Source organism: Panthera uncia (genome assembly GCF_023721935.1).
Source record: "Panthera uncia isolate 11264 chromosome A1 unlocalized genomic scaffold, Puncia_PCG_1.0 HiC_scaffold_17, whole genome shotgun sequence".
Classification (NCBI taxonomy): Eukaryota; Metazoa; Chordata; class Mammalia; order Carnivora; family Felidae; genus Panthera; species Panthera uncia.
Window position 1 is genome coordinate 118178528 of NW_026057577.1, and position 19613 is coordinate 118198140.

Consider the following 19613-nt stretch of genomic DNA (forward strand, 5'->3'; position numbering starts at 1 on the left):
CTTCTAGGAGAAATCGATATAATTTCAATCATATTTCAGTCTGTTCACAGGTCCATCTATTCGATTTTTTTTCTTTTCTTATTCTTGAATACAGAAAGAGAAAAAAATTATATTTATTTTCCATTTTTATTTAAAATATTTTTAATTTTTCCCACTCTATTTTTTATTTTGTAAATTTTTAAAATTCATTTCACTTCCATCATTTCATTTTATTCTATTCTATTATATTCATGTTTTCAAATTTTCAAACGTTTTCCTTTTTTCTCTTTTCTTATCTTTCCCTTTTTTCTCTAATCTATCAAGCTCCTTTCAACAACCAGACCAAAACACACCTAGGATCTAGCATACTTTATTTTATTTTTTTTTTGTTTTTAATTTAATTTTTCTTTTTTTTACTTTACTAATTCCTTGTCTTCCTTCAAAATGATGAAATGAAGGAATTCACCCCAAAAGAAAGAACAGGAAGAAATTACAGCCAGGGCATTAATCACCACAGATACAGCAAGATGCCTAAACCAAAATTTAGAATCACGATAATAAGAATACTGGCATTGAAAATAGGTTAGAAATCCTTTCTGCAGAGATAAAAGAAGTCAAAGCTAGTCAGGATGAAATAAAAAATGCTATAACTGAGCTGCAATCTCAAATGGATGTCATGGCAGCAAGGATGGAAGAGGCAGAGCAGCAAATCAGAGATAAAGAGGACAAACTTATGGAGAACAATGAAGCAGAAAAAAAGAGGGAGACTAAGGCAAAAGAGCATGATTTAAGAATTAGAGAACTCGCGGGGCGCCTGGGTGGCTCAGTCGGTTAAGCGTCTGACTTCAGCTCAGGTCACAATCTCGCGGTCCGCGAGTTCGAGCCCCGTGTCGGGCTCTGGGCTGATGGCTCAGAGCCTGGAGCCTGCTTCCCATTCTGTGTCTCCCTCTCTCTCTGCCCCTCCCCCGTTCATGCTCTGTCTCTCTCTGTCTCAAAAATAAATAAACGTTAAAAAAAAATTAAAAAAAAAAAAAAAGAATTAGAGAACTCAGTGACTCATTGAAAAGGAATAACATCAGAATCATAGGGGCCCCAGAAAATGAAGAGAGAGAAAAACGGGTATAAGTTTTATGTGAGCAAATCATAGCGGAAAACTTTCCTACCTGGGGAAAGACACAGACATCAAAATCCAGGAAGCACAGAGGACTCCAATTAGATTCAACAAAAACTGACCACCAACAAGGTATATCATAGTCAAATTCCAAAATACTCAGACAAGGAAAGAATTATGAAAGCAACAAGGGAAAAAACTCCTTAACTGACAAGGAAAGACAGCTCAGATTCACAGCAGACCTATCCACAGAAACTTGGCAGGCCAGAAAGAAGTGGCAGGATATATTCAATGTGCTGAATCAGAAAAATATGTAGCCAAAAATTCTTTACCAAGCAAGGCTGTCATTCAAAATAGAAGGAGAGATAAAAAGTTTCCCAGACAAACAAAAATTAAAGGAGTTCTTGACCACTAAACCAGCCCAGCAAGAAATTTTAAGGAGAACTCTCTGAGGGGAGAAAAGACAACAAAAATAAAATAAAATAAATAAAACGTATTTTAAAAGACCAAAAGCAACAAAGACTAGAAAGGACCAGAGAACACCAACCAGAAACTCCAAATCTACAGGCAACATAATGGCAATATATTCACATCATTCAGTACCCACTCTAAATGTCAATGGACTAAGTGCTCCAATCAAAAGATATAGAGTAACAGAATGGAAAAGAAAACAAGATCCATCTATATGCTGTTTACAAGAGACCCACTTTAGACCTAAAGACACCTTCAGATTGAAAGGAAGGGGATGGAGAACAATCTATCATGCTAATGGTGGCCAAAAGAAAGCTAGAGTAGCCATAATAATATCAGACAATCTAGACTTTAATGTAAAGACTGTAACAAGAGATGAAGAAGGGCATTATATCATAATTAAGGGGTCTATCCACCAAGAAGATATAACAATTATACACATTTATGCTCCAAACATGGTAACACCCAAATATATAAATCATTAATCACAAACATAAAGAAACTCATTGACAATAAAACCATAATAGTAGGGAACTTCAAAACCACACTTACAACAATGGACAGATCATCTAAACAGAAAATCAAAAAGGAAGGAATGGCTTTGAATGACACACTGTGCCAGACGGACTTAACAGATATATTCAGAACATTTCATCCTAACACAGTAGGATACACATTCTTCTCAAGTGCACTAGAACATTCTCCAGAATAGATCACATACGGGGACACAAATGAGCCCTCAACAAGTACAAAAAGATCGAGATCATACTGTGCATATTTTCAGATCACAACGCTATGAAATTCTAAATCAACCACAAGAAAAAATGTGGAAAGATAATAAATACTTGGAAACTAAAGACCATCCTACTAAAGATGGATGGGCTAACCAAAAAGTTAAAGAGGACATTAAAAAGTACATGGAAGTCAATGAAAATGATAATACCACAGCCCCAAACCTCTGGCACATAGCAAAGGCAGTCATAAGAGGGAAGTATATAGCAATCTAGGCCTTCCTAAAGAAGGAAGAAAGGTCTCAGATACACAACCTAAACTTAGACCTTAAGGAGCTGGAAAAAGAACAGCAAATAAAACCCAAAGCCAGCAGAAGACAGGAAATAATAAACATTAGAGCAGAAATCAATGTTATCAAAACAACAACAACAACAAAACAAAAAACAAAACAGAACAGATCAATGAAACCAGAAGCTGGTTCTTTGAAAGAATTAACAAAATTGATAAACCACTAGCCAGTTTGATCAAAAAGAAAAAGGAAAGGACCCAAATAAATAAAATGAAAGAGGAAAGATCACAACCAACACAGCAGAAGTAAGAACAATAACAAGAGATTATAAGCAATTATATGCCAATAAAATGGGCAATCTGAAAGAAATGGACAAATTCCTGAAACAGGAAGAAATAGGAAATTTCAACAGACCCATAACCAGTAAGGAAATCGAATTAGTAATCAACAATCTCCCAAAAAACAAGAGTCCAGGGTCAGATGGCTTTCCAGGGGAATTCTACCAAACATTTAAGGAAGAGTTAACATCTATTCTCTTGAAGCTGTTCCAAAAAATAGAAATGGAAGAAAAACTTCCAAACCCTTTCTATGAAGCCAGCATTACCTTGATTGCAAAACCAAAGACCCCACTAAAAAAGGAGAACTATGGGACAATTTTCCTGATGAACATGGATGCAAAAATCCTTAACATATTAGCCAACCAGATCTAACAATACATTAAAAAAATTATTCACTGCGACCATGTGGGATTTATACCTGGGATGCAAGGCTGGTTCAATATCCACAAAACAATCAATCTGATACATCACGTCAATAAAAGAAAGGACAAGAACTACATGATCCTCTCAATAGATGCAGAGAAAACATCTGACAAAATACAGCCACCTTTCTTGATAGAAACCCTAAAGAAAGTAGGGATAGAAGGATCATTCCTCAAGATCATAAAAGCCATATATGAAAGACCCACCTCTAATATCACCCTCAGTGGGGAAAAACTGAGAGCTTTCCCCCTAAGGTCAAGAACAAGACAGGGATGTCCACTCTATGTTCCAATATTCAACATAGTATTGGAAGTCTTAACCTCAGCAATCATACAACACAAAGGAATAAAATGCATCAAAATCGGCCAAGAGGAGGTGAAACTTTCACTCTTCACAGATGACATGATACTCTATATGGAAAACCCAAAAGATCCCACCAAAAAACTACTAGAACTGATCCATGAATTCAGCAAACTGGCAGGATATAAAATCAATGCACAGAAATTGGTTGCATTCCTATACACCAATAATGAAGTGACAGAAAGAGAAATCAAGGAATCAATCCCATTTACAGTTGCACCATAAAATACCTAGGAATAAATCTAACCAAAGAGGTGAGAAATCTATACATTGAAAACTATAGAGAGCTTATGAAAGAAACTGAAGAAACAAAAAAATGGAAAAAGATTCCATGTTCCTGGATAGGAAGAACAAATATTGTTAAAATGTCGATACTACCCAAAGCAATCTACATATTCAATGCAACCCCTATCCAAATAACACCAGCATTCTTCACAGAGCTAGCACACACAATCCTAAAATTTGTATGGAACCTGAAGAGACCCCCGAATAGCCAAAGCAATCTTGAAAAAGAAAACCAAAGCTGGAGGCATCACAATCCCAGACTTCAAGCTGTATTACAAAGCTATAATCATCACGACAGTATGGTACTGGCACAAGAACAGACACTCAGATCGATAAAACAAAATAGAGAACCCAGAATTGGACCCACAAATGTATGGCCAACTAATCTTTGACAAAGCAGGAAAGAATGTCCAATGGAATAAAGACAGTCTCTTCAGCAAGTGGTACTGGGAAAAATGGACAGCGACATGCAGAAAAATGAACCTGGACCACTTTCTTACACCATACACAAAAATAAACTCAAAATGGATGAAAGACCTAAACATAAGACAGTAAGGGGCACCTGGGTGGCTCAGTCGGTTAAGCATCTGACTTTGGCTCAGGTCATCATCTCACTGGGTTTGTGAGTTTGAGCCCCACGTCGGGCTCTGTGTTAACAGCTCAGAGCCTGGAGCCTCCTTCAGATTCTGTGTCTCTTCCTCTCTCTGCCCCTCCCATGCTCATGCTCTGTCTCTCAATAATAAATAAACGTTAAAAAAATTAAAAATAAATAAATAAACATAAGACAGTAAGCCATCAAAATCCTCAAGGAGAAAGCAGGCAAAAACCTCTTTGATCTTGGCCGCAGCAACTCTTACCCAACACATCTCCAGAGGCAAGGGAAATAAAAGCAAAAATGAACTATTGGGACCTCATCAAAATAAAAAGTTTCTGCACAGCAAAGGAAACAATCAGCAAAACTAAAAGGCAACTGACAGAATGGAAGAAGATATTTGCAAATGACATCAGATAAAGGGGTAGTATCCAAAGTCTATAAAGAACTTACCAAACTCCACACCCAAAAAACAAATAATCCAGTGAAGAAATGGGCAAAAGACATGAATAGACACTTTTCCAAGGAAGACAGCCAGATGGCCAACTGACTGCTTAACCGCACTCAGCATCAGAGAAATACAAATCAAAACCACGATGAGATACCACCTCACACCTGTCAGAATGGCTTACATTAACAACTCAGGCAACAACAGATGTTGGTGAGAATGTGGAGAAAGAGGATCTCTTTTGCACTGCTGGTGAGAATGCAAACTGGTACAGCCACTCTGGAAAACAGTACGGGGGTTCCTCAAAAAATTAAAAATAGAACTACCCTACGACCCAGCAATTGCACTACTAGGTATCTATCCAAGGGATACAGGTGTGCTGTTTCGAAGGGGCACATGCACCCCAATGTTTATAGCAGGACTATCAACAATAGCCAAAGTACGGAAAAAGCCCAAATGTCCATTGATGGATGAATGGATAAAGAAGACATAGTATATATACACAATGGAGTATTACTTGGCAATCAAAAAGAATGAAATCTTGCCATTTGCAACTATGTGGATGGACCTGGAAGGTATAATGCTAAGCAAAATTAGTCAGAAAGACAAAGATCATATGACTTCACTTATATGAGGAATTTAAGATACAAAACAGATGAACATAAGTAAAGGGAAGCAAAAAATAATATAAAAACAGGAGGGTGGCAAAACATGAGACTCTTAAATATAGAGAACAAACAGAGGGTTGCTGGAGGGTTGTGGGGCGATGGGCTAAATGGGTAAGGGGCATTAAGGAATTTACTCCTGAATTCATTGTTGCACTACATGCTAACTAACTTGGATGTAAATTTTAAAATAAACAAATAAAAAGGAAAACAAAACAAAACAAAAACCCCACAACCAACAACTCGTGCCGAGAGCACTTTGTAGTAAATTATGAAGTTAAAAAAAATAAAATAAAATAAGAAATAAGAAATTAAAATAAAATGGAAGTCAGTTCAGTTATAGAAAATAAAGTCATATTTTGGGACGTCTGAGTTTGTGCCCTGGGAGATGAAAATTCATAGCAAAAAGCTTTGGCCAGACTGGTTGTCAGGTGGGCAGTTGTTGGAGATCCAAGTAGGCATGGAAGTGCAGTAGGTATGATTCTGGAAAGCATAACATAGAAAGCATTTTGGAAAATCTGCTCCAAAGTCTCCTTCATTCTTCTCCTAAGTAAGAAGCAACCCCAGGACTTAAACTTTTGTGTATGCGGCAAATGGCAGCAGCTGCTGGGAGAAAGGGTAGGACAAATCACTACTGGATAACCAGCAACTTTTGTCATGTAAAAACAGCTGTCGCTTGTTTCTTCTACAAGGTTCACATTTCTTCATATCATTTTGTCAGTGGTTGGTATCTTCTTGCTGAAATCTCAATTGGGTTTTTTAAAAATATACTTAAACAGTTTAGAAAGATGTGGTTCCTCCCTTTCTTGAGTGCCATCTTTCCTTTAGCTATTTTTGTTTAAGAAACATCAACAGAGTGGTTAAGTGGACCCAGTTAAGTGGAACCTCGTCAGATCTAGGTTGCCATTTTCTATTGTAGAAGGCACTGAAAACCCACAGGATGTGGACAGGATGTTGCCTAGCACAAAATGAGTACTCGTTAACTAGTAGCTACTGTTACTATTACCAGCTGAGATACTAAATTGAATAAGGGGACAAAGTCTGTCTATCTGGAATTTAAAAAAAAAAGTTAAGATAAGCTTCCAGATAATGAGTCCTAAACATAAATCCATGTGGGACACACACAAAAATGCACTCCCCTCCCTCCATCCAAGCTGCATACTAATATACTTATTAATAAAATGCCTTTATATTTAATTTAGCAAAAGGTGAAACATTCCAGGAATGTATGCATGACCAAAAGTGAATGAATGTTTTCATTAGAGAAAACAGTAACCCTTTTCCTGGCAATGCCATCATCCAACTACTTGTCCTGTGTTCATCATTAAAATCCAACCATTGGTGCTTACACAGACCGTATTCTGGGTGAGATGCATTACAGCAAGGACCAAATCCAGTACAAGTACTCTAAAGTTCTTACATATAGAGTTAAGATTTTCATAAGATTTCCTATTATAGTCTTCGAATGCTCTATTGGTCTCATTTACAACCATGATTCTAATCTTTATGTGACCATGTTTCCAGGTTACTATAATTATACCCAACACTAATGAAGCAGTGATCCCCAATCAGACACAAGGGTGTGGACCTAAAGTATGTCCTGTCCAAGCTTCCATGCTCATACATACCCCAATGGGACAAAACCACAGAGCTGGCTATAATTTGCAAGAACAAAATTTTCCATGAATCAGTAGAAGCCTGAAAGTTTTAAAGGCACTTTTCTAGAGGGAGTGATTTCTGAAGCAAACTGTTCCAGTAAACTCGGAGAGTAGTGACAAAACATTAAAAAATAAAGCCATGTGGGGCACTCAGGTGTCCTAGTTGTTTAAGTGTCAGACTTCCTCTCAGGTCACAATCTCACAGTTCGTGAGTTCAAGCCCCCGGTCAGGCTCTGTGCTGACACCTCAGAGCCTGGAGCCTGCTTCAGATTCTGTGTCTCCCTCTCCCTCTGCCCCTACCCCACTTATGCTCAATCTCTGTCTCTCAAAAATGAATAAACATTAAAGGAAAAAAAGATTACAAATAAAGCCATGACATTCTGTTTCATCCATCTGGGGAAGAAGCTATCTCCCTACTGACATAACACAAGGTGGTTAGTCAGTCACACTTTATCCTATTTCTCTATAGACGTTTAAATGTGACATTTCAGTTCAAACCAGTGTTTATGTATGTGTAGCAGAGAACTAGAATCACAAGGTCTGGATAGAATTAACCAGGCACAGACCCTGCCACATTAGTGTAAGCCCTGTACTCTTGTGGAAAGTGCATTCCCCAAATGGGAGAAAGAAAGGGCAAAGGCAAGGCTGGCTGATAGCAACTCACTGGCTTTTGGAAAATCAGGTCCAGAAAAGAGCTCATTTAGATAAAAGTTCACTGGCTAACTCCAGTTCTACACATTACTAGAGAAGTTTCCAAGTTTTGCTTTTCCTAGAGTAAGCCAGAAACAACGTAGGTGGATGGGGGGGGGATTAAAAAAAAGTGGCCTTATTTCAATTTCTGAATGGTCCATTTCCATGTGTTTTGACTGTGCCCTACATCAAATCACATTGCTGCTGTGTTTTTCATCTTCCCAAGTGCAAAAGGAAGGAGAAGGAGAAGGTTCTTGGATCTTCCTATTCTCTCTTTATGGTAGAGGAAACAGGAACACCTGCAATCCCTTGCCCTGAGTTCTCACTTCCTTTTTCATGTCTCTCCATTGTTGGGGGAAGGAACTAGACACCATCATTCCACGTGTCACCTGCATACCCCAAATCCACATCACTTCAATTCTTCTCAAAGTCTGTAACAACCACTTTGACTCCCCACCATTCTATTGCTGCCACTTGTATGTGCCCCCAAACTCACAGTGACCTTAGGTGAGCTGGATAACTCTCCTCCCCATTCCATTACCTCTCTGCCTTTGTTATCCCCAGTAACTCCACACAACAAAAGTCCAAATACCCAGATCTCTGAGGGCTGTTTTGGTCTATGGGTGAAATTTGAAATATCCAGGGGCAAACTGGACTCTCTAACTTTTAGACTACTTTTTCATTAGTATTATACTTCAGAAATAGGCTTTTTAAAAGAATTGGAAAGCAGAGTTTAAAGTTGTGATCTTTGACAAGAATATGAAGTACAAATATTTTACGTAGAATGAGGTAGTCATATGCTTTCACAATCAACTCGACAGAGATGTAATATCTCCCCACTATTTAGAGTCCAAGCCTTTAAAGTTCTTCATAATCATAAACTAGATGTTCTCTACCTATTCAATATAATTTTCCACTCCTCCCCCAAATAAATTATCTACCAAGACCCTATCTTTTCCTCCCACTATCTTAACCATCGTAAGTCAAGAGTTTGAAATAGTCAACATTCTAATTGCTGTCTCATTATCTCCTTCCTTTTGCACAAGACTATCTACTGTCTCATTCTAATTACTGTCTAGTTATCTCAATTACTGTCTCTCATTATCTAATTACTGTCTCATTATCTCATTATACCCACTTTATCCAAAAGATTTCCCTCCAGAATTACAGTATATACCATGCTAAATGTCTATATAACCACTTAAATAGTGAACAGTTCAATTCCTTAGCCCAATATGTAACTTCTAAGAGATAAGTTTAAAAACAGCAATCTTGGGGTGTTGGGTGGCTCAGATGGTTAAGCGTCTGGCTCTTGATTTTGGCAGGTCATGATCTCGCGATTTGTGGGATGAAGCCCCACATCAGGCTCTGCGCTGACAGCAGGGAGCCTACTTAGGGTTCTCTCTCTCTCTCTCTCTCTCTGCCCGTCCCCTGCTCACATTCTTCCTCTCTCCCTCTCTCCCTCTCTCTCTCTCTCTCTCTCTCTCTCGCTCTCAAAATAAACATTTAAAAAAAAAGAACAGCCATCTTGAGTGCTTCAAAATTCAAATGTTACCATTTCTACTGCTTTACTTAACTAACACTTTAAAAGTTTCACTTTAGGGGCGTGTGGGTGGTTCAGTCGGTTGAGTGTCCAGCTCTTAATTTCAGCTCAGGTCATGGTCCCAGAGTCATGAGATGGAGCCCCACTTTGGACTCCGTGCTGAGCATGGAGCCTGCTTAAGATTCTCAAGTTCTCTCCCTCTGCCCCTCTCCCTGCTCCTGTCCTCTCTCTCAAATTAAAAAAAAAAAAAAAAAAAAAAAAAAAAAAAGTCTCACTTAAAAGTGTTTTTTTTCCTCCTTGTTAATTACACTAATTTATCTTTCCTTTGGGAATCTAAGGAGCAGCTGGAACATGCAAGTTGCTGCCACTGACGTGTAGAATTTTGGTTGTTTGTTTTTCTCCTCTTACCATTCCGACCCAATATTTGTTGGCAAAGACTCTCAAAAACTGGCAGGAGCTATAAATTAGATATTTGAACTATTCTCCCCTAGCTATACAAATGAGCTGTCCAACTTTCCAGTACTAAAATGCTTTAATTCACAAGACGTATGCCTTAAGGGACTTGAAAATTTGCGTCTAAGTCAGATGAACACATGGGTTATGAGTTATTAATTATACATAATAAGGCTTTGGGATAGGATAAATTGAACTAAACCCTAAACCTGACTGACAGATAATATATCCCATATTTGTGTTGGATGAGAAAACAGCAAAATCTAAAAGTTAGGGCCATGACTTGGATAGAATCAGAAAGGCCAAGGCCCACTATCCAGATTCATTACAAAATACCTAACTGTTATTCCCTGACTCCATCAAGGCCTGAACGCCCACTGCAGAAAAAGATTAGTCCTCTCTCTCCGTCCTATTCCAATCCCTAGAAAAAAAATACAGAGAGAATGATAAAAAGATTTATATGCTGAAAAACTGTCCAGAGTTAGACAGAAACATACATATAATGTATTAAAATTTATCCATTTACTTATATATATTCTTTACTTAGATGAGTAATTTAAACACAAACTTCCAATTTAAGACAAACGAGAAAATAACGGATGGTCAAAAAGGCCTAAAAGACACATCAACATTAGCACTTCACTGCCTACGCGTAATTCTTTTTTTTTGGTAACACACTGTGGGGTACAATGGACTTTTAAAAAAATTATTTCCAGTTGAATATCTATACATAGTGTAACAATACAAGAATAAAAAATAAGTCATATCTTCCAGTTGTATGCCTTAGAAAAAAAAGAACAATAAAATAGGATGGATGAAAATTATTTCTGTTGATTTTAGACTTCACCATAAATAATCCAAGGTCACCAACCTTTGGGAGTATTAATTTAAGAAATTTTGTATCCAAAAAATCATTTAAATATCCTAAGCAATAAAGTAAAATAAAACCAACTGAAGCATAGTTTTTAACTCAAGTAATACAACTAGATGACAAAGGATTAGTCAGCAGCAAAGAATGAGGTCCTAAATTCTGAAAATATAGAAAAAGATTTACTACAATAACAAAAATAAATAAATCCAAGTATCATTATTTTTAGTTTAAGCTGAATCCAGGAATTATCTCATTAAAAAAAAAAAAATCCAAGTTGCTGCTTTCCAGATATACCCACAAGTACTTTGGGAAAAGGAAAAGGGCATAAAGATACGATTTATTGTTTTCCTAGTAGAACTTTCATGATGTAATTCAGACTTGAGGTTACTAATGACCTGAGATCCATTAGCAAATTGCATTTATTACTTAAAAATTAAAAAGGAGCCTTTCCTGCTTTAAAACACATGTACACACCCACACAAACACACACAAACAGATCTTAATCTCAAGCACAGCAAAACAGAAGTTGATTACCAAACCAATAGATATTGTGAGTTATAAACTGAGTAAACATGAGCATTACAGTAAAAAATTTCACAACAGTTAATTCTTTTTCTGGTTTAGAGATAGTTTATATGTGCTTATAATTATTTCAAGAAACTTAGTACCAAATTAGTTACAGAGAGAGACAGATATTCCAAGTATTCACTCACTCATTCACCTATATACAGCTTTTGGCACAGTAGCAAAGTCACAAAGAAAATCTACACTTTTACTGCAAAAAGACATGGTCTTTACTGATGTTTAGATAAACAAAGAGGTAGCTAATAAAAAAAAGGGCCACCATTTTTCTCAAATGTCATCAATTACATAAGACCTCAAAACACATTCTGATTTGGAAAAAAAAATTCTTGCCAACAATTAAGAGAGCGAGTAATTTCATCGATTTCCCAGTGGCAAGTCTTCCCCGGATGGTAGTAACCAGCAAAACTATTCACTTGAGCCTTTTGTCACCAGAGACCATTGCTACATCTCTACGCAAACATGATGAACTCAATTTATTAGTCAAATAGCTGAATTCTATTCAAGTGCACTTAATACAGTAATACACTTTATAAATTGATTGAAATTAAAAACACCTCTGATTGGAAATGGGATTCTTAAGAATACAATACTGATTTCAAATTATATGTTTCACTGGTGTCCTGATGAAACATACAAAGCAAATGATGTCATTGTTTCCAGCATCTCTGAAAGATTACCTAGTCCCTTAAGGTATTAAAATAGAAGTGAGAAAATACATCCCTGAAATCTAGAATTGGTAGTACAGTTTGAAAAGTTGAAGCCAATTTGATATGGTTAATTCAGATCATGGTTAAATGGTAAGAGGATAGCTCAGGAGTTGACACAAGTCTCAAATTAGTAATCTTTGTTGAAAAAACATAAACGAAGGTACCTGTAATGTTTACAAGGTCAGAGTGTTCAGATCCATGTATATAAGTCCTAAGATCCTAAAAACTTAATCTCTTAAAATATTGTTGACCATTGAGGAAGAATAAAAAAATCCAAATGGATTACATCTAAAATGAGGCTGCTCTTTCTCCTTTTATAAAATACTTTTGGAATTCATAACACAAAAAATATGCACAGAAAGACATTCAGAATTTTCAATCTTTTAAAAAAAAATCAAGGGATCTTGAAAAATATCCCTGTTTGCTTTGCATTCTTCAGTCTTCCTTCTCTTCCAAGAGCTTTGCTACAGATGTCTATCAGCTGTATAGAGTGATACTTTATTTGCCTGTTCCCACAACAGAAGAGGTGGCTTTGTCGGACAACAGCTTGGTCTTGAAAATTTACTTCTGGTAGGATTCTCTCACTTTTGCCTGCAGCGCATCACATGTCTTCTTGGCATCGCCTAGAAGCATGGCCGTGTTGGGTTTGTAGAAGATTGGATTGTCCACTGCAGCATAGCCAACACCCAGTGACCTCTTCATAACGATGACCTAAGGAGCAAAGATTAAGGGACAAAATGAGTGTATTTAACAGACTGGGCTGGGATGTGATAGGTATGCCCACACTGCCCTGCCCTAGCTTTAAATGAAGCATCACCACTACTAACTCCTGAGTACACAGTTTTCTAAAATGCACAAGGAGTTGTTTTTTTAATGCAGGCACACATTGTATTAACTTTAATTTTTTAAATGTGCCCATACTCACATCCAAGAGAGAAAAATCTTGTTAACAATAAATAGTTTATCTATGAAACATAAGATTACAAGTGATTTTCTTCTCAGAGCTTTTCTCTATAAAGACCCTGTAACATTTTCTACTCAGAAAAATAAGCATCTTTCTCTAATGTGTTAAAGAGACCAAACTTAGTGCATAAGCTTCTAATGGGAAAATGGCATGATTCCTATTCCACCACTTTAAAGTACATCAGAAGGTTCCAGGCGCGCCTGGGTGGCTCAGTCAGTAAAGTGTCTGAATCTTGATTTCCACTCAGATCATGATCTCACAGTGGTGGGTTCAAGCACCAGGTTGGGCTCCGTGCTGACAGTACAGAGCCTGCTTGGTGTTCTCTCTCTCTCTGCCCCACCCTGGCTCACTCGCACTCTCTCTTTCTCAAAATAAATAAATAAACATTAAAAAGAAAAAGAAGGTGCCAAGACAAAAGCCCAAAGAGCAATCTAGCCCATCACATGACAGAGGTAATAACTAATATTACAGTCCTACAAAGCAAAATGGAAGAAGCAAACCTGTCTCTACTATTGATGTAGTATAGTCATTGACACCTACATGGATTATGGATGGTGCTATCCTGTTAAATAGCACGTCAGTTCTCAGGAAAATAAAAAGCCTTTCTGTGGTTGTCTAGGTAGTTTATCCAAAAATGAAAGCAGTCTAAATTTATTCACACTTCACTCAGCCTTAGTATAGTCTTCTTCAAATTCTCCAATTTGATGACGAATGCAGTAATTTTTTATCTACACATGAATAAGTGCGTATCACACTCCCATATTTTCAATGAAGAGAAACAAAATTAAAGGGAAATGTACTTACATAATTACATAATTATGACTGTTAAAATGCAGATCTGACCTAAGGGTAGTAAAGACATGTCCCTCGAATGAGGCAGGGGAAAGGTATAAGCCTTTGAGTCTCTATGACCCAGCGGTGAGCCTCCACAGAGGTGATGTGCGCAGGCCTTGCTTCCTTATGCCACGTTATAGTTTGGATTTCTAAATCACCTTTCTTCCAGACACCCCATAACAACAACAAATTCCCTTTAAAAAAATTAAATGAAAAAACATGCTCATCTTCGTATATGAAGGCAATGATATGACTCACTGTCCCAGAGGGAAGCCATCTGCTTCACTGGACTCTATCTGGAAGTCAGCCAGACTCATTCCAAAAGCTCACAGCTCTTTTTTCAGCTGTGGCTACAGATTTTGTTAATCCATCCACATAATATCGTTTGGTTCTAATGGTGACCAGGGCATTCACTCGGGTTCTCTATTGGCCACCGAACAGACAGAAGCTGGATATAGAGAGCTAGGCCCTACACCCACTCAAGCTCCCGCGGCTTTTAAAAGGCATCAGCGCTCCTCGCCGAGTGAACCAGGATGGCTCTGTGCGCATGTCTGAAGAGACATTTGACTATGAGAATGAAACACAAGTCTGAAACTTTACCTGCTTTGATTTCCAGACCTCGAGGACTGGCATGCCTGCAATAATAGAGTTGGGGTCTTCCTGAGCTGCTGAATTAACAGTGTCATTAGCTCCAATTACAAGGACCAGATCGGTGTCTACGTAATAAAGGAAAAAAAAAAAGAAAATATAAGTCTCAAATAGGCTATTTTCATTTTTTTTCAGGCAAATTATAGTGATCTGCACTTTGTAACAATAGTAACAAAAGCCAACATTTATAGGATGCACACTTGTGCCAGGCACTGTACAAAGAGCTTTATCAGAGAGGGTCGGTAACTTAGCCAATGCCACACAGCTAAAAGCAGTAGGTCCTGCATGTGAACCTGAGCATGCTGACTGGAGCTTACATTATTGTGCTTTCCCTCCCCCCAGATGCATCTACCTAATCTAACTTTGCGGTTTTTTTTATTATCTCAAAATGATCTTGTTGGTTATATTATTTTTTAGAAGACTGGCATTCCATTTTCAACTTTTAAAATGACCACATATGATGCTATTTGATGTCTCAAAGAAAATGGTCTAAGAGTCTGTACTGTATTAAAGCTGTGCCCATAATTCCTGGAACTGGCAGGTTTCACACAAAATTTTGCAACAGTGAAATCTCAAAGGGGGCATAAAATTAAAATGGTCCAAACTCCCTCTTTAAGGACTATAATATAAATTACCTTAGAACTTTGCCAAAAATGCCATGTGAATGTAGATACACATATAACTTCATTATTTTTCTCTAATAAACAGTATTTTTTAAGTTTACAGTGGACACTTGCCAGGGGGAACTGGTTTAACTTTAACAAACATGATCTTGGGCCAAATGTCATTAACATTCAACATCTACCCAATGACAGCCATAAAGTACAGCACCTTATCTACTGAAATCCTAGTACTTTAAAAGAAAATAGAAAACTACTTTATTGATTATGAATCAGTACAATTAGAAGCCAGGAAAATCTCAGACACTGGCTAGCATTATACATTAAATTAGCAACAGAAGCAATTTTATAAATGAGAAACCTGAGGCTGGGATCTAGTGCAAACAAGCGAGAATTGTGACCTAGATCCCAAAGCCAGATCTCTTCCGAGTCCCTCTGCAATGAGCTCCACTATCTCTCAAGATTTTCACCACCCCTCAAAGGCACAAAAGTACCCATGCTACTCACAAATCTGTTGTGCCTTATTCAGTACCGTCTTTCACTGCTTTCATTTCAACTGCACACCTACTAGGGGTAGGTTACTCTTCATTGGACTAGTGGGTGTTCAGAAATCCCACAATTTACGTCCTAAGACGGGCGTTGCTTTATTCAGACTAAGAATATTTAGACTTCAGCATCGCCTCTACCACTTACCTGGGAAATCATGGTTGATCTCGTCCATTTCCAGCACAATATCATATGGCACCCCAGCCTCAGCCAGCAGCACATTAAGCTGACCAGGCATCCGGCCTGCAACTGGGTGAATTCCAAACCTAGACATGAAACAAATGAACAGCTGGCCTTACTTGATGGGCCAAAATGTACAGAGACCCCAACATCACCTCCAAATCTGCACACTTTGTTCTTGGCACCTCTGCTTTTCCTGGTACTATCTGATCTCTACAGGCGGGACTAGAACTAGTCCAGATATATGATCAATCTACAAATATTGAAGTTGGAGGTTTAATATCTCAGTATACACAAATGATAACTCCTCTCAAAAAATAAGTGTAACCTTAGAACCTGACTCTTCCATACGTTTTAAGTACAAAGAATTTCCAACAACATTAATAAATAAGATCACCTTACATTTAATAAGCATTATGTTCTCTCATGATACTTTCTGATAAATCTTGAATCTTTAAAAACTTATGTAAGTCAGCCTGGAATTAAACACTTGCCATGAAAAATCAACATTATTCCATCAAAAGCTGACTTCACATTCAACTTTAACCTCTGTGTTCAAAGCTGGAGAAATAAAACAGTGTCATGGACAGGAGTTAACAGCCTACAATCTTTCAGAAAACGATATGAAGCATTACTCTGCATCCCAGAAGAAATGTGATAGCAACATGCTGGAGTGTTTCAAAGACAGAGTGATACACAAATCAGAGCTCCACACTTTTATAAAGGCAAAAGAAACTGAAGTATCCAGCAATTTCTTTCAACCACAACCATAATGGGATCTTTGGAGTCATTTAATCCAGCCCCTTGCCCACAGTATTGATCTCTGTCTCCTCAGCACTGGGCACAATGCTTGACACACAGGAAGGGCTCAATATAAAGTGAGTGAGTGAGTGAGTGAGTGAGTGAGTGAATGAGTGAATGAATCCAGCGAAGAAATGCATTTGATAGTAGTTCTTGGCAGGGATCTATCCGACTTCAGTTTAAACACTTTCAGTAACCAGAAACTTACTCCTTCCTAAGGTCTATTCCATTACTAGACAATCTCAAAAATTATATAACACACACACACACACACACACACACACACACACATTCATATTCAACCAAAGGGAACCCCTATCTCATTGCTTTCCAAGGTCTGTAGTTTTGCTCTGGAGCCATAATGAGTTTATTCCCTCTTTCATATGTGGATTCCTTTGAGCTATCCTACGATGCTCACTAAGCAAAACATCCCCAATTCTTTCAATTACTCAATGCTGACAGATCCGCTGCTCTCTGAGTCCCATTTCCACAATGCAATATCCAGCTCAAATCTCAGTCCCCCAAAGTAAATACAGTATGCTGGATGCAATCTAGATGCATAAGGCACAGCAAGAAAATCCCATCCTTAGACCTTTCATTGACAATGATGCCTAAGTCGGTCTTAGCTTTTAGGGCCGCCACAATACACTGCTGGCTCACACAAAAATCATGTCATTTAAGACACAGAAACTGCTGCCAAGTCAGGTGTCCCCACTGTTAATAGAGGTCCTGCTGGGAACAGATTAAAGCAGCACAGGAATTGACCCCTCCCAAAAACACAGACCTGAAAAGAGCTTTAAAATGGCCATTTAATTGCCCAAATAGATGATAAGGGATTTTCCCACATCTTTAAAAGTGATAATGAAGGGGCGCCCGGGTGGCTCAGTCGGTTGAGCGTCCGACTTCGGCTCAGGTCATGATCTCGCGGTTTGTGGGTTCGAGCCCCGCGTCAGGCTCTGTGCTGACAGCTCAGAGCCTGGACCCTGCTTCGGATTCTGTGTCTCCCTCTCTCTCTGCTCCCCACCCCCCAACTCACACTCTGTCTCTCTCTCCTTCAAAAGTAAATAAACATTTAAAAAAAAAAATTAAAGTGATAATGAAGAGTCTGAATTACTGGGGGATCTTGTAGTTGGGGGGGGACATCAAGTGACAGGTACTCTCTTTTATCAAATTTACTTTTAATCTTCGTTTGGAGATCACCGAATGCCCCTAAATAATAATTTATGTTTATTAAAAAAACAGAAACCCCAGGCTAAAAGGAAACAAAACAGTTACCCCTATGCAGTTATACAACAGATAATCATTTTATTTCTCCTCTTTTTTAAATATATTTTCCCGATTTTCTATGAGAATGTACACTTTTGTGGGACAATCAAACCATGTGATTAAGGGGCTTTGGGGAAACCCCGAAGGGCTAGGAGGACGGTGACATCAGTGACCTTGGCCCAGCCAGGATCTTCCCAGCTTCACAGTCGCTGAAAGGAGGAGAATGTACACTTTTTATGGTGGGAAAAATTAACTTCATTTAAAATAACTTAATACTTCATGCTATTATATTGTAACACCATTTACAAATGATTTCTCATATATTATTCCATTCTATCCCTAATCATCTTTAAAATTCTCCATCCAGAATTAGAACACTGGGGCGCCTGAATGGCTCAGTCAGTTGAGTGCCCAACTCTTGATTTTGGCTCAGATCAGGACACCAGGGTCGTGAGTTCGAGCACCGCATCGGGCTGCACGCTGAGTGTGGAACCTGCTGAAGATTCTCTCTCTCTCTCCCCCCACCCCCACTCACCCCCAACTCATGTACTCACTCTCTCTCTCTCTCTCTAAAATAAAAGAATTAAAATAAAACAAAAAGAATTAGAACATAAGAGCAAGTGATTCAAACCCAGTCCTTGGTTAAATAAGCAGAGCTTCAGAGCTTTACCCATACACCTAACAGAAAGAAGCAAGAATGTAGTAAGGGGGGCTGCTGGTATATATTCTGGCACAACGGCCAATGCTGGCTCTTCCTGATGTGCTATGCAGTTTGTATAACTTTTTTAGTAAATAGTTACAGCTGGGATTCAAACTCATCTTTCTGCCTCAAGAGTCTGAACTTTTAGCTCTATACATTATAGTAGTATAAGGGAGATATATATTTGAGAGGTATATTGTTTAGTTGACAGCTCAGGTTTTACTAGTTATGTTGCTGCTAGGCAGGTTACTTAAGGACTCTCGCTGTCTCAGTTTTCCCAGAGTAGTAACCGGCTGTTACTATCAGCCCATATCCTGCCAAGGGCTATATAAAACTGTGTAGAAACGGTTTGAGAAATACTTATTATTCTCTGCTTGGATGGGTAAAAAAAGGAGTTCCAAAAATCCAATTCGCACTGTTCTTTGAGAATAATTGAGAGCCCAGAAAGTTTCAACAGTGCTACAAGCTATAAAATAGAAAAAAAAAAAAAAATTAAATATCTGCATGAACAAACAGGCACAGAAGAAAAATATGTCTCAGAAGAAAAATATGTCTCATGTATTTCAACTACTTCATCACCTTTCCCCTCAGTGGGCTAGCTGTAGTTTTGTTCTAGCGAAAATAAAATTAAGGGCAGTCATTGTTTCACTCATTAGTTCACTCCAGACCATGCTCACCACCTCATAGGGTTTTAAGTTCTTCCACCACAAATTCTCCTGTCGTTTTGGGGACTGTAACAGTTCGACACCTGAGAAAAAATTTTAAATGTTCTCTAAAAACAAGATTGCTTTCTTTTTAGGTTCAAAAAATGTTTCTCTATTTATTGAGAGAGAGAGGGAGAGGGAGAGGGAGGG

General features: G+C 38.1%; 1 protein-coding gene across 3 annotated transcripts in view; it reads right to left on the bottom strand.

Annotated features, from left to right (window-relative positions):
• Window positions 1-11549: 11549 nt before the first annotated feature.
• Window positions 11550-19613, bottom strand: part of NNT (nicotinamide nucleotide transhydrogenase) — a 95165-nt gene continuing 87101 nt past the window's right edge. For all 3 annotated transcript variants that reach the window (XM_049648101.1, XM_049648100.1, XM_049648102.1), the window contains 3 exons: window positions 15960-16078; window positions 14599-14714; window positions 11550-12911 (listed from right to left, as the gene is read on the bottom strand). In XM_049648101.1, the coding sequence (XP_049504058.1) occupies window positions 12762-12911; window positions 14599-14714; window positions 15960-16078 (385 nt within the window). In that variant the 3' untranslated portion in view covers window positions 11550-12761. The remainder of the gene's footprint in view (window positions 12912-14598; window positions 14715-15959; window positions 16079-19613) is intronic.